Genomic DNA, 12,253 nt, shown 5'->3' with positions numbered 1-12,253 from the left:
TATTTTTGTCACTTCATTGCTTTTCTCTCCCCAGTATTTTATTTCACTTCCATTAAATTGTTTTGAGGTTTGAATTTGTACTGGAGTCTTGTTTATTTAACTTTCTATTGTAGGAAGTTCAAATATATGCATAAGTAGAACAGTATAATGAATACCCTGTCATCTAGATTTTTTTTTTTTTAAGATTTTATTTATTTAAGAGAGAGAGCGTGCATACACACATGGTGCACGCACGTGCACCAATGGAGTGGGAGAGTCAGAGGGACAAGCAGATTCCCTGCTTAGCACAGAGCCCAGAATCCTGAGATCATGACCTGAGCCAAAAACCAAGAGTTGGATGCTTAACCAGCTGAGCCACTTGGGCATCCCCCTGTCATCTAGGTTTATTAATTATCAATGTAATCTTGTCTCATCTACAGACACCTCCTTTCCCCCCACCAGATAAACACACTGGAAATTTTTGAAACAAATCCCAGATACTTTATTTCATGTGCTAGAGTCTTTTGATGAAGAAGGATTTCATTGCTAGAAAAGGAAGTTACTTCTGAAAATGTGATATTAAATCATATAATTTCCCCTTAAGTTTTCCTTAATGTTTAACTTTTAACACAATTCTGTGCATAAGAAATATTAAAAATTAGTATTGTTAATGTTAGACTACAATTTAAATCCCAACCTGATTTCATGTAGATGAAATCATCAGAAGACTGGCAAATAGTTAAAAATGCTCCAGGACCTGTTTGCACAGGGCTATGTTTGGCAACAGAACATCCCCTGAGCTGTTTAGCAGTCACATAACTTTATTCTAAGAGGTTGGATCTGTGGTGGTGTTAGTGAAGGTACAGAATATTAGGGGGTCCAGGAGCTGGTGGTCTGAGCTGGCCCTTTATTGCCTCACTCTTTGCAGGCATCATTTATTGCCAAGCTCCTGTTTCATGGGTCCCTGCAGAATTAGCATGGAGAAAAGCAATTTGCCTGTCTTCATTCTGCTTTCTCCTAGGGCATTTACTAGGAGCAACATTTGGAAGCTTTGACAAAATAGAACAGATTCATTTGCACATACTCTAAAAACTGGTCAGAGCAAAGATAATATTCAGAAATGGATTATCTGAAAAAACTATAGCATTATTTTATAGATTGTAGCTGTGAGTTATTTTCATCATCTGTTTTCATCATCAGCTGCTTGTGTTGTGTCTCACTGTCCTAGACATTAGAAAACATGTCAGTTTGTGTACTTCAGAAACCTGCCCAGCAAGGGGTGGATATGTGTGGTAGGCCTCATTAACATTTATTGAGTGAGTAAATGGAAAACAATGTGAAAAAATAAATATTTGAATAAACAAATGGTGGAGTAAAAAGTCCTTACAAGATCTGTGACATGAGCTACATTTGTTTATAAAAATCCTGGCATTTTACCAAAGGTACACATACTTTCTGAGGTTTATTAGCAAACTTTTGGAATTCTCATTGTGGAATGATTTTTACACACAGTGCTAGCCTATTGCTACATTATTATTTTGTTTATAAGCTACCAATTACCATATGATTTTATATGGACCAAGTACACTTACTACTCTACAGCTGCGTGCTGAGTTGAAGCATCTGAGGAAAGCTTTCCTGCCCTGAACTGTACAGAGTGCTGAATTATACTTATAGAGGTGCATATCTTTTTTTTTTTTTTTTTTAAGGTGCATATCTTTTTACATGATAGGTCCCAGTTTGCTTTTTCATTTAGCATGTCCCACAACTCAGAGTGTTGATGTGTATTGTCTGGGCTGCTTCCAGCTTTACAGTATAGGACTACCCAGACTGTGGTTACTCTTTGTATTGGTTTCCTATTGTTGCCGCAACAAAATTAGCACAAACTTAGTGACTTAAACAGCACAAATATATTATCTCACATTTCTCTTGGTCACATGTCCATGTCACCTTGGTTGGTCTCACTTTTGGGTCTCAGAAGGGTAGGATCAAAATATTGGCAGACTGACCTCTCATCTGGAGGCTCTGGGAAGAATCTGCTTCTGAGTCCATGCAGAATTCAGTTCATTGTGGTTGCAGGACTGAGGTCCTTGTTTCCTTGCCTGCTGGAGTGTTCTTAGCTTCTGGAGGATTCTGTCCCATTCCTGCATTTGGCCCTTAGGTCTCAGAGCCACCAACAACATATTACATTGTTCTCTCCCTTGGAGTCTCTGACTTCCTCTCCTGCCCCATCTGTCTGACTCCAGCTGGGAAAACTTTTCTGCTTTTAGGGCTCATGTTAGAATGGGTCCACCCAGATAATCTAGGATAATCTCCTTATTTTAAATCTACCACTTGATTATATCTGCAGTCCCTTTTGCCACAAAACACGATATAGTAATGGATTCCAGGAATGAGAGTGTGGGTATCTCTGGGAGGCTGTTCTTCATATCACACTCTTGACTACATCACTGTTTTCTCTGCATGCTGCACTATTGCCCCTGGTTGTTGGTTCATTAGGGGCTAAGAAATCTAAATGGTTTGATACCCTTTTGGAACAATCTTATCTCTTTGCTTCTGTCATTGTATGGCTCTGGCTGCTCTTGATGTCTCTTCTGATTGCTTGTGATTCTTCTGATCTTCCCCCCTATTTCTGCCATCTCTGCTGTCTGCCATGTTCACCTTTTCATGGTTTCTTCTTTCTTCCGCCCTGTGTTTCTTACCGTTTCTCTGTTCCTCAGACGTGTGGTTTTTTAATAGCTAGTGCCATTCACTGGGAATATATTCTCTTCTGGTTAATGGACCAACTGTGATTCATTGTTTTTTTTCTGACTGTTCTAAGAGTTGGAGCTTAGTTGCCCTTCTCTGCTCATAACTAACCTACCTGACTGGACGCCTTTGATATTTAGTGCTGACCTGAATAATTAACATTGCTGACAGGGAGATAAGTGAAACATTACTGTACTTTTGCTTTGGCCAAGAATAAAATTTTCTCCCTGCTATAGATGTTATCCCCCATCCCCTGCCTTTAGTTTTCAGATGTTATGTCCAAGTAACAGATTTGTGTGTGTCTAAGTGTAAGTTGTATAACGTGCTACTTGTGTTGTATCATGGCTTTGTGTATTACATTTAGCCAATAGAATGAGAAAGACATTTTTTAAAGTCCAAGAATTCATAACCATTGTCTCTTCAAATATTATTTCTTTCCTAGTTATCCCATTTAATGGTATATGAATCTAGCATTGCTTATTTAATAAATCTTCAGTTCATGGGCATTTAGGTTGTTGACGTTTAACACATGTATAAACAATGCTGTGATGAACATTGGGCCCAAATCCAGTATTATTTCATTTGGATAAATTCCTGGAAGTGCAATTATTGGGTTAAAGTGTATGTACATTTTTGATGCTTCTGGTAATATTGCCAAATTGCTCTCTAGAACATTTGTACATTCTTTTAAGCAGATTGTGACAGTCAGTGTTTTTTCCTGTTCCTTTAGTAAATTTTACACTTGAAGGTGCCATGAATTATGCTCAAAATACCATTAGTCCCAAACCATATTTATGTTCACAGGGTTATTTTAAAGGTTCTCATCCTCAGGAGTTGAAGACTATTGTTTTTCCCTCGAAAAACAACTTTTCTTTTCATCATTTAATGAAAAGAAAATTGGTAGAGAAGCTACAAGGGAATAGAATTTAGGTTTTAGTCACATTGATTGTTTATTTCTTTTTATTTAAAAATTCATTTAAAGAATTTTAGATACTCTTAATTTGAAGCTGAGAAAACTAGAGGCCTACCACCATAACTTGATAGTTTAAAAGAAAGTTGGGTCAAAGCAGTCTAATAGTTATTAATTACAGATTCACAGTCTTTCAATTTTAATTGTTGCTGTATATATTTAATTTGCATAGGATTAGGAAAATGGTTATTGTTCTCCTAATATTAAATGTGTTTAAATTCTTATAATTTTTTTCTGTGAAGGGGAAAAGCCTCCATCATACCCAGAATGATCATTTCCAGAATGATGGAATTGGTAAGTGGAAAATTAATCCTGTGATAACTTTTATCATTTGAGAGATTTGTCATCAAACTTCATCACTAGAAAGAGGAAAATCAGGAGAGGGACACACGCACACACACACACACACACACACTTTGGAACTCCCTTATTAATTCTTTTATTCAACACATCTGGTTTTGTGAATGCTTTGTTACACCGTTTCTGAAAATAGGTGATTTATATCTAGAAGTTTTGAGGAAAAACATATAAGCCTATGCAACAGAAGTTTTTGGAACATATTTATATCCTATAAATGTTAGGTCATTGAAATTTCAAGATGAAGTTTATTTAAATGGTTTAAAATATTACAGAAATGTGCTTTTAAAAGAATAATTGGTTAACCTTTATTTTTTCTGTGGCTATATTAAAATTGTAAGCCAAAACCTTATTTTGAAGGATTATATATATTTTCTGAGTCTTAGAAGAATGTTTACTGAGTGTGTGGTTTTCTCTTTTGAAAGACACACCTCTAGCTCCTTGGAAGACATTTACAATTTTACTAGTTTACAAAAGGAATACTTTGTAACCACAAGCTAATTTTAGGGAACATTGTAAAGTGGTTATGTTTTTAAAAATATGCTTTATTCTTCCATATTGGTAATTCTTTGATTATAAGATACCTTATTGCAAACTTGGGAATGTATTTTGCTGTTGGTGATTTAAATTATTCTTGTCTAGGGGAATGTGTTCAGCTACTGAGTGTATTCTCTCTGTTTATTTTTCAGTTCAACCCAATCCTTCTGTACTTATTGGCAATCCTATTAGAGCATATACTCCTCCACCCCCTCTTGGACCTCACCCAAATTTGGGGAAATCTCCAAGCCCTGTTCAAAGAATAGATCCTCACACTGGGACAAGTATTCTTTATGTACCTGCTGTCTATGGAGGGAATGTAGTTATGTCGGTGCCTTTACCTGTAAGTGAACATTTAAGATACTTTCTATTGAATAAAATAAAATAGGCTTCACTAAATTAGTAACTATCCCAAATAGTGTTCTACCTTTTATTTTAATTTTTCAATGCCTGTAAGCTTATTTAGAGCATCTCTTTCTTTAACCTTCAAATTTTGAAGTGACAAGAGAAATACAAATTGTTGCTTATAATTTGTTACTGCATTGTCAGTGGTTATGAAGAAATCTATAAATTGGGTGTTTTGATTGAGAAACTTTTGTATTCTTTTAAATTTTTTTTTTTAAGATTGTATTTATTTATTCATGAGAGAGAGAGAGAGAGAGAGAGAGAGGGGGGCAGAGACACAGGCAGAGGGAGAAGCAGGCTCCATGCAGGGAGCCCGATGTGGGACTCAATCCCCGGTCTCCAGGATCACACCTTGGGCTGAAGGTGGCACTAAACCACTAAGCCACTGGGGCTGCCCTCTTTTAAAATATTTTTACTGGGGAAAAGTGAACTGAAGGTTTAACAGAGCTAGTAAACTGGTCTCTTGTAAAGTGATGCTTTTATTTTATCTTTTACTTTTTTATCCTTACATAATTCACTAACTCTTAAGAAATATAGTTTTTTGAAGGAGGCAAAGAAGCTTAGATTAGTCAAGCTCTCTGGATCTGAATTTATCTGAGAAATTTCACTCCTTATGAAATCTTACAGGTACTTAAAAACATTATTAAATCCTTTCTAAGACAATAAGTGTTTAGAGAGCTTCCATCTTGTGTAAAACCCATTTTTACTCCTCTAAGATTCTTCAAATTTTGGTAATTTTGGTAATTTGCTGATATACTAATATTTCCAAATTCAGGAATTTTACCCTATAAAATACTTCTTTTATTGAAGGCAAGTATTATAATTTCAGGCAGAGGTGATTATTGTTGAAGATTTTAGACACCTGCACCCCCCAACCCCCAAATGGAAAAATGCCTAGCTGTAAACCTTTCTCAGCCATATTGAACATGATAGTTTATAATTACAGCAGCCAGTGAGAGTAACTGTCAGTAAGAAATATGTAATTCATGCCCACTCCCCATAGACTTTCAATTTTAGCTGACTTATTTCTTTCCAGACAGCCTGGCAATATTATACATCATTTGCTTTAAATAGTAAGTCCCTTAGGATTTATATTTCACTTTACTAGGTCAAAGAGGCTTTTATTATATAAGATTTTTTAAGAGTCTGTATTTAACAGTTATATTACAGTAAGATAGGGGCAGTAGCTCAGATGTCATTGTATTTATCCTTTTATGTTAGTATGCAGAGATTATATGTTTAGATACACCTAAAGAAATGTTCTGTTTTTGTGGTTTAAAGGAAGAGTTGGATTAATCAAATGCATTAACTAAACTCATGGCCTGTTGGAATTTTACTCACAATAAATGGACATGAAATGATTAGGTTATTCATGTAAAGTTGGAATATGTATATTTTGTGTTGAGATTCCTTAGATGAAATTCTTTCTTAATTTTTTCCCCTGTTCTCTCATTTAGCCTATTAAACTATGTAACTATGCAGTTAAAATTTAAAAGATAATTTTCTTATAATCCGTGACATGTGTACATTCATATTGAAGGGAAATGATTCAAGATTACAAAATGATTTAATGCATTAAGGAATAATTATCAATTTTAAGTCCTCAGTTTCCTCCATACCTGAAAAATGATCAATTTTCCCTACACACTGAAGATTCAGGAAACCATTTTTTTTTAAAAGAAGCCAATTTTTGACCAGTTAGGATGTAGCAGTAATTCTTCCCAGTTGTTTACAATTAGCATTGACTTTGTAGTTATTCATTTTTGATAAAATTAGCATCTCTCTTTGTGTGTTTGCTTTTTCCTAATCAACAGCACTATAGCAGCTTGCCTTTTGAAATGGACTTAATGCAGTTATTTTATTTCTTGTAATAACCTAGGTACCATGGACAGGGTACCAGGGCAGATTTGCAGTCGATCCTCGGATCCTTACACACCAGGCAGCAATGGCCTACAATATGAACCTCTTACAGACACACGGACGGGGGTCTCCCATACCATATGGCCTTGGGCACCACCCACCCGTCAGCATAGGGCAGCCACAAAACCAGCATCAGGAGAAGGAGCAACATGAGCCAAGTCGAAATGGTGAGCTGCTTTGCTATTCTCATGTTCGTAAATTGATGATACACCTACTTATATCAACATGTAAAGATTTTTTTAACAGTATGATTTTTTTAAAGATTTTATTTGTTTATATGAGAGAGAGAGAGAGAAAGAGAACACGCGTGGACAGAGGGAGAGGGAGAGAATCTCAAGCATACTTCCCCCTGAGCTTATGTCACATTTTTGGTATAGTGTCTCAATTTTTTTTTTGTCTGATCCGAGATCACAAATCTGGTGTTTTCTCCCTAGAAGTTTCATAGTTTTAGCTCTCACATTAAGTCCATTTTGAATTAAGTTTTATATGTGGCATAAGGTAAGAATTATGAACGTTTTTAAATTTTTGTTTTTGTGTATATTTGTTCTAGCACCATTTGTTGAAAGCACTATCCTTCTTCCATTAAACTTAGTGCCTTTGTTGAAAATCAATTGACCACATATTTGAAATCTCTCTCCTGTTTTGTTGATGCACACTTTCTTTGTATACCAAATGTGCTGTCTTCATTCCTGTAGCTTTATAAACGTCTTGATGTCAGGTAGTATGAGTTTTTCTTCTTTTTCAAGACTGTCTATTCCAGGTCCTTTGCATTTCCACATACATTTTAGAATCAGCTCAAAAACAATTTATTGAGACTTGTTTTATGGCCCAGAATATGATGTATCTTTACAAATGTTCCATGTGCACTTGAGAAGAATACTCTATAAATGTTACTTAGGTCAAGTTGATTGATAGAATTGTGCACATATACTATATTGCTGATTTTCTGTCAACTTTCAAAGAAAATATGTATTAAGAGGAGAATATTGAAATCTCTAAATACAATTGGCATTTGTCAATTTTTCCTTTAAATTTTGCTTGATTAATTTTGAAGTTCTGTTAATAGGAGCATCAACATTTAGGCACAACATATGTGCTTTTTATTAATTAACTCTTGTGATTTTGGAGTGATTTTCTTTGCTCTGAGATCTAACTTTGCTTAATATCTAATGTAATCACTTTAGCTTTCCTTTGATTAGTGATGGCGTGGGATATCTTTTTTGACCCCCCCCCCCCTTCTCTCTCTCTCTTTCTTTTTTTTTTTTTTTTTTGACTTCTTACTTTTAATCTCTTTGTGTCTTGATATTTAAAGTGCATTTCTTGGGACTCCTGTTGACAGCTCAGTCTGTTAAACGTCTGACTCTTGACTTTGGTTCAGGTCATGATCTCATGGTCATGGAATTGAGCCCCATGTCAGGTTCTGAGCTCAGTGCAGAGTCTGCTTGAGATTCTCTCTCTCCCTCTTCATCTGCCCCTCCCACAATGTGTACTCTATCTCTCACAAATAAGTAAATAAAATCTTCAAAGTATATTTATTTTATTTTTTTTAATATTATTTTTTAAAAAGATTTTATTTATTTATTCATGAGAGACAGAGAGAGAGAGAGAGAGAGAGAGAGGGGCAGGCTCCATGCAGGGAGCCCGATGTGGGACTCTATCCCAGGTCTCCGGGATCACATCCTGTGCTGAAGATGGCACTAAACCGCTAAGCCACCCAGGCTGCCCAAAGTGTATTTATTTTAATAATAATAATAATAATAATTTTTAAAGATTTTATTTATTTGTTCATGTGAGACACAGAAAGAGAGAGGCAGAGACACAGATAGAGGGAGAAGCAGGCTCCATGCAGGGAGTGCGATGTGGGACTCCATTCCAGGTCTCCAGGATCACACCCTGGGCTGAAGGTGGCGCTAAACCGCTGAGCCACCTGGGCTGCCCTATTTTAATTATTTTTTTAAAAAAAGATTTACTTATTTATTTTAGAGAGACAGAAAGAGTAGTTGGGGGAAGCGGCTAAGGGGGAAAGAGAGAGAGAAAGGGAGAGAGAAAATCCCAAGCAGACATCCTGCTGAGCCTGGAGCCCTATGTGGGGTTTGATCCCATGATCCTGAGATCTTGAGATGATTACCTGAGCCAAAACCAAGAATTGGGTGCTCACCCAACTGAGCCACCCAGGTACCTGTACAGTTCATTTCTTTCAGGTGGCATATGGTTGGCTCCTGATTTTTTTTTTTTAATCAAATGTGACAATCTCTGCCATTTAATTGGGGGTGTTTAGACTATACTTAATGTGTTTATATAGTTAGGCTTGATTTTATCATCTTGCTATCTATTTTTAATTTGTCTAATCTGTTCTTTGTTTCCCCTTGACTTTTTTCCTCCTTTTGGATTAGTCGAATATTTTTTATGATTTTATTTTATCCCTTCTTTTTGATTATTTGCTATTACTCTTTATTATTTTAGTATTTGCTTTAGAGTTGATAGTATATACATCTTTAATTTATCATAATCTACTTTATTATTTGTATTTTATCACTTCATGTACAGGAAAGAACCTTATAATATTTCAGTTTTTCCTCTCCTGACTTTTATATTATTATCCTGCCTTTTACTTATACATATAAGCCCAAACATTGTTAATTATATTTGTTTAAACAGCCAAGTATCTTTTTAAGGAGTTTAAATGAGAAAAATATTTTTTTTGTATCTCTCCATGTAGGTAGCATTTCTGGTAATGTTTATTTCTTCTGTATGTTTTCGTTTGATACAATTTTCCTTCAGCCTAAAGGACTTATTTTAACATTCCTTGTAGTGTGAGTCTGTTGGTGATGAATTCTTTTGGTAGTGTATGCCTGAAAATATTTTTGTTTCATTTTAAGTTTTGAAAGATATTTTTGCAGGGTATAGAATTCTTGATTTACAGTTTTTAACCTTTCAGTACTTTAATGATGTTACTCTGCTGTTTCTGGCTTGAATTGTTTTAGAGGAGAAATCTGATGTCATCCAACCTTTATTTTTCTATATGTAATGTGACTTTTTTTCCCTCTGACTCCTTGTAAGAGTTTCTTTTTATACTGGTTTTAGTAGATTGATTATGATATTCCCTGGTGTAGTTTTCTTCATGCCTCTTGTGTTTGGAGTTTTGTTGAGCTTCTTGGATCTATGGCTTTATAGTTTTCATCAAGTTTGGAAACCTTTGGCCTATATTTCTTAGGATGTTTTTTATCTTACCTCCTCTTCTTCAGGAATTCCAACTACCCAAATATTAGGTTGATTAAAGTTTCCCCATAGTTTATGGATGCACTTTAACTTCTTTTCTTTTTTTAATTTCCTTTTTCTTCTTGTATTTCATTTTGTGTAGTTTCTGTTGCTGTGCCTCCAGTTCACTAAGTTTTTATTCTGCAATGTCTAATCTGCTAGTTCCATCCAGTGTATTTTTCATCTAAGACATTGTGGTTTCATTTCTTGAAGTAAGCCTATTCTGGCATGAAAATTCATTTTACAAAGTTCCAGTGGCTTTCCTGAAAGAGTGTTTGGTTGATTGATTGATTGATTTAGAAGTAGACTCTATGCCCAATGTGCAACATAATATAGGGCTTGAACTCATGACCCTGAGATCAAGACTCTGAACTTGATATCAAGAATCAGGTGATTAACTGACTGAGCCACCCAGGTGCTCTCTAGAAGAGTGTTTTTAAATAAGAACCCAAATCTTGGATTTTTTTCAAGGAATTTAAAATATCCAGGATTTAGGGGCATATGGGTGGCTCAGTGGTTGAGTGTCTGCCTTTGTTTGTTTTTGAAAGATTTTATTTATTTATTCATGAGAGACACAGAGAGAGAGAGAGGTAGAGACACCGGCAGAGGGAGAAGTAGGCTCCATGCAGGGAGCCTGATGCGGGACTCGATCTCAGGACTCCAGGATCATGCCCTGGGCCAAAGGCAGGTGCTAAACCGCTGAGCTACCCAGGGATCCTCGCGTGTCTGCCTTTGATCTTGGGGTCCTGGGATCGAGTTCTGCATTAGGTTCTCCATGGGGAGCTTCTCCCTCTGCATATGTCTCTGCCTCTCTCTTTGTGTCTGTCATGAATAAATAAATAAAATCTTAAAAAAAGTAGCAGTTAATTCTTACAGATTGAAATCCTTTCACATGTATAGGGTGCCTGAGTGGCTCCATTGTATAAGTATTCAACTCTTGATTTTGGCTCAGGTCATGACCTCAGGGTCGTGAGATTGAGCTCCATGTTGGGCTCTGTGCTCAGCTGAGAGTCTGCTTGAGATTTTGTCTCTGGCATGTGCGCCCACGTGCGCGCACACTCTCTCTCTCCCTCTCCGCCTCCCTCTCAAATAAATAAATAAAATAAATCTTAAAAAATAAAAATCCTTTCACATATGTGAAATAGCATCATTTAACTCAATTATAATTGTGATTTTTTTTTAAACCTCAGTTTTCCTTCCTTTACTTTAAGCAGCATAACTACGTTCCTTTCAGAATATCTTTAATTCAGGGGTGCCTAGGTGGCTCAGTTGGTTAAGTGTCTGCCTGGGATCAATTCCTGTGTCTGGCTCCCTGCTGAGCAGGAGACTGCTTCTCCCTCTCCCTCTGCCTGCTGCTCCACTCGCTTGTGCACTCACTCTCTCTGTCAAATAAATAAATAAAATCTTAAAAATATATATCATTAATCAGTTTGATTCCTTTGTTAAATTGGATTGGCATGTTATTTGGATTCTTGCTTAATTGCATTTGTGAATGTCCAAGCACTGAGCATGTATAAATAGGCAAGAATGCTAGTACCTTTTGTATATCTAGTTTAAGAAAACAAACTACAAATTCTGGAGATTGGGCAGTTATCTTTGAAATTATTTCATGTTGTAAGGTTATTCCTTTATTAAGCTTTTGTTTTGACAATGAGTTTTGCTTTAATTATAATTTTCTTTCTTGCAGATAAACTGCAACTCTGAAACTGTAGAAAAAGTAAAACCCAAGCAGTAGTATAAATCAATATAATGGGTGAAAAATGTTTAAAATATTCTGCTTCTGTCTAATAATTGATAGTCACTGGAAATGTAACATCCATTGGAGACAATTTATAAGAATTTTAAAATATTTTCTTAGGTAAAAGTGATACAAATAATCCTGGACCTGAAATTAATAAGATTCGAACACCAGAGAAAAAGCCTACAGAACCAAAACAGGTATGCTGCTTACCTTTGGTGAATGCTTTGTCCTTATGGATTTACTCTGATTTATCATCTTGGAATCTTGACATTTAAAAGAAAATTTTCTATATTTTTATCTTTATCTTTTATATCTATTGTTTCATGAGGATCTGGTGG

General features: G+C 35.7%; 1 protein-coding gene across 4 annotated transcripts in view; it reads left to right on the top strand.

The window, feature by feature from the left end:
- HELZ (helicase with zinc finger) overlaps positions 1-12,253 on the top strand; it is a 159,013-nt gene that overhangs the window by 118,307 nt on the left and 28,453 nt on the right. For all 4 annotated transcript variants that reach the window (XM_072746776.1, XM_072746774.1, XM_072746777.1 and 1 more), the window contains 4 exons: positions 3,940-3,991; positions 4,744-4,934; positions 6,876-7,083; positions 12,033-12,112. In XM_072746776.1, coding sequence (XP_072602877.1) covers positions 3,940-3,991; positions 4,744-4,934; positions 6,876-7,083; positions 12,033-12,112 — 531 coding nt within the window. The remainder of the gene's footprint in view (positions 1-3,939; positions 3,992-4,743; positions 4,935-6,875; positions 7,084-12,032; positions 12,113-12,253) is intronic.

Source organism: Vulpes vulpes, chromosome 2 (assembly GCF_048418805.1).
Source record: "Vulpes vulpes isolate BD-2025 chromosome 2, VulVul3, whole genome shotgun sequence".
Lineage (NCBI taxonomy): Eukaryota > Metazoa > Chordata > Mammalia > Carnivora > Canidae > Vulpes > Vulpes vulpes.
This window is presented reverse-complemented; position numbering and strand designations above follow the sequence as displayed.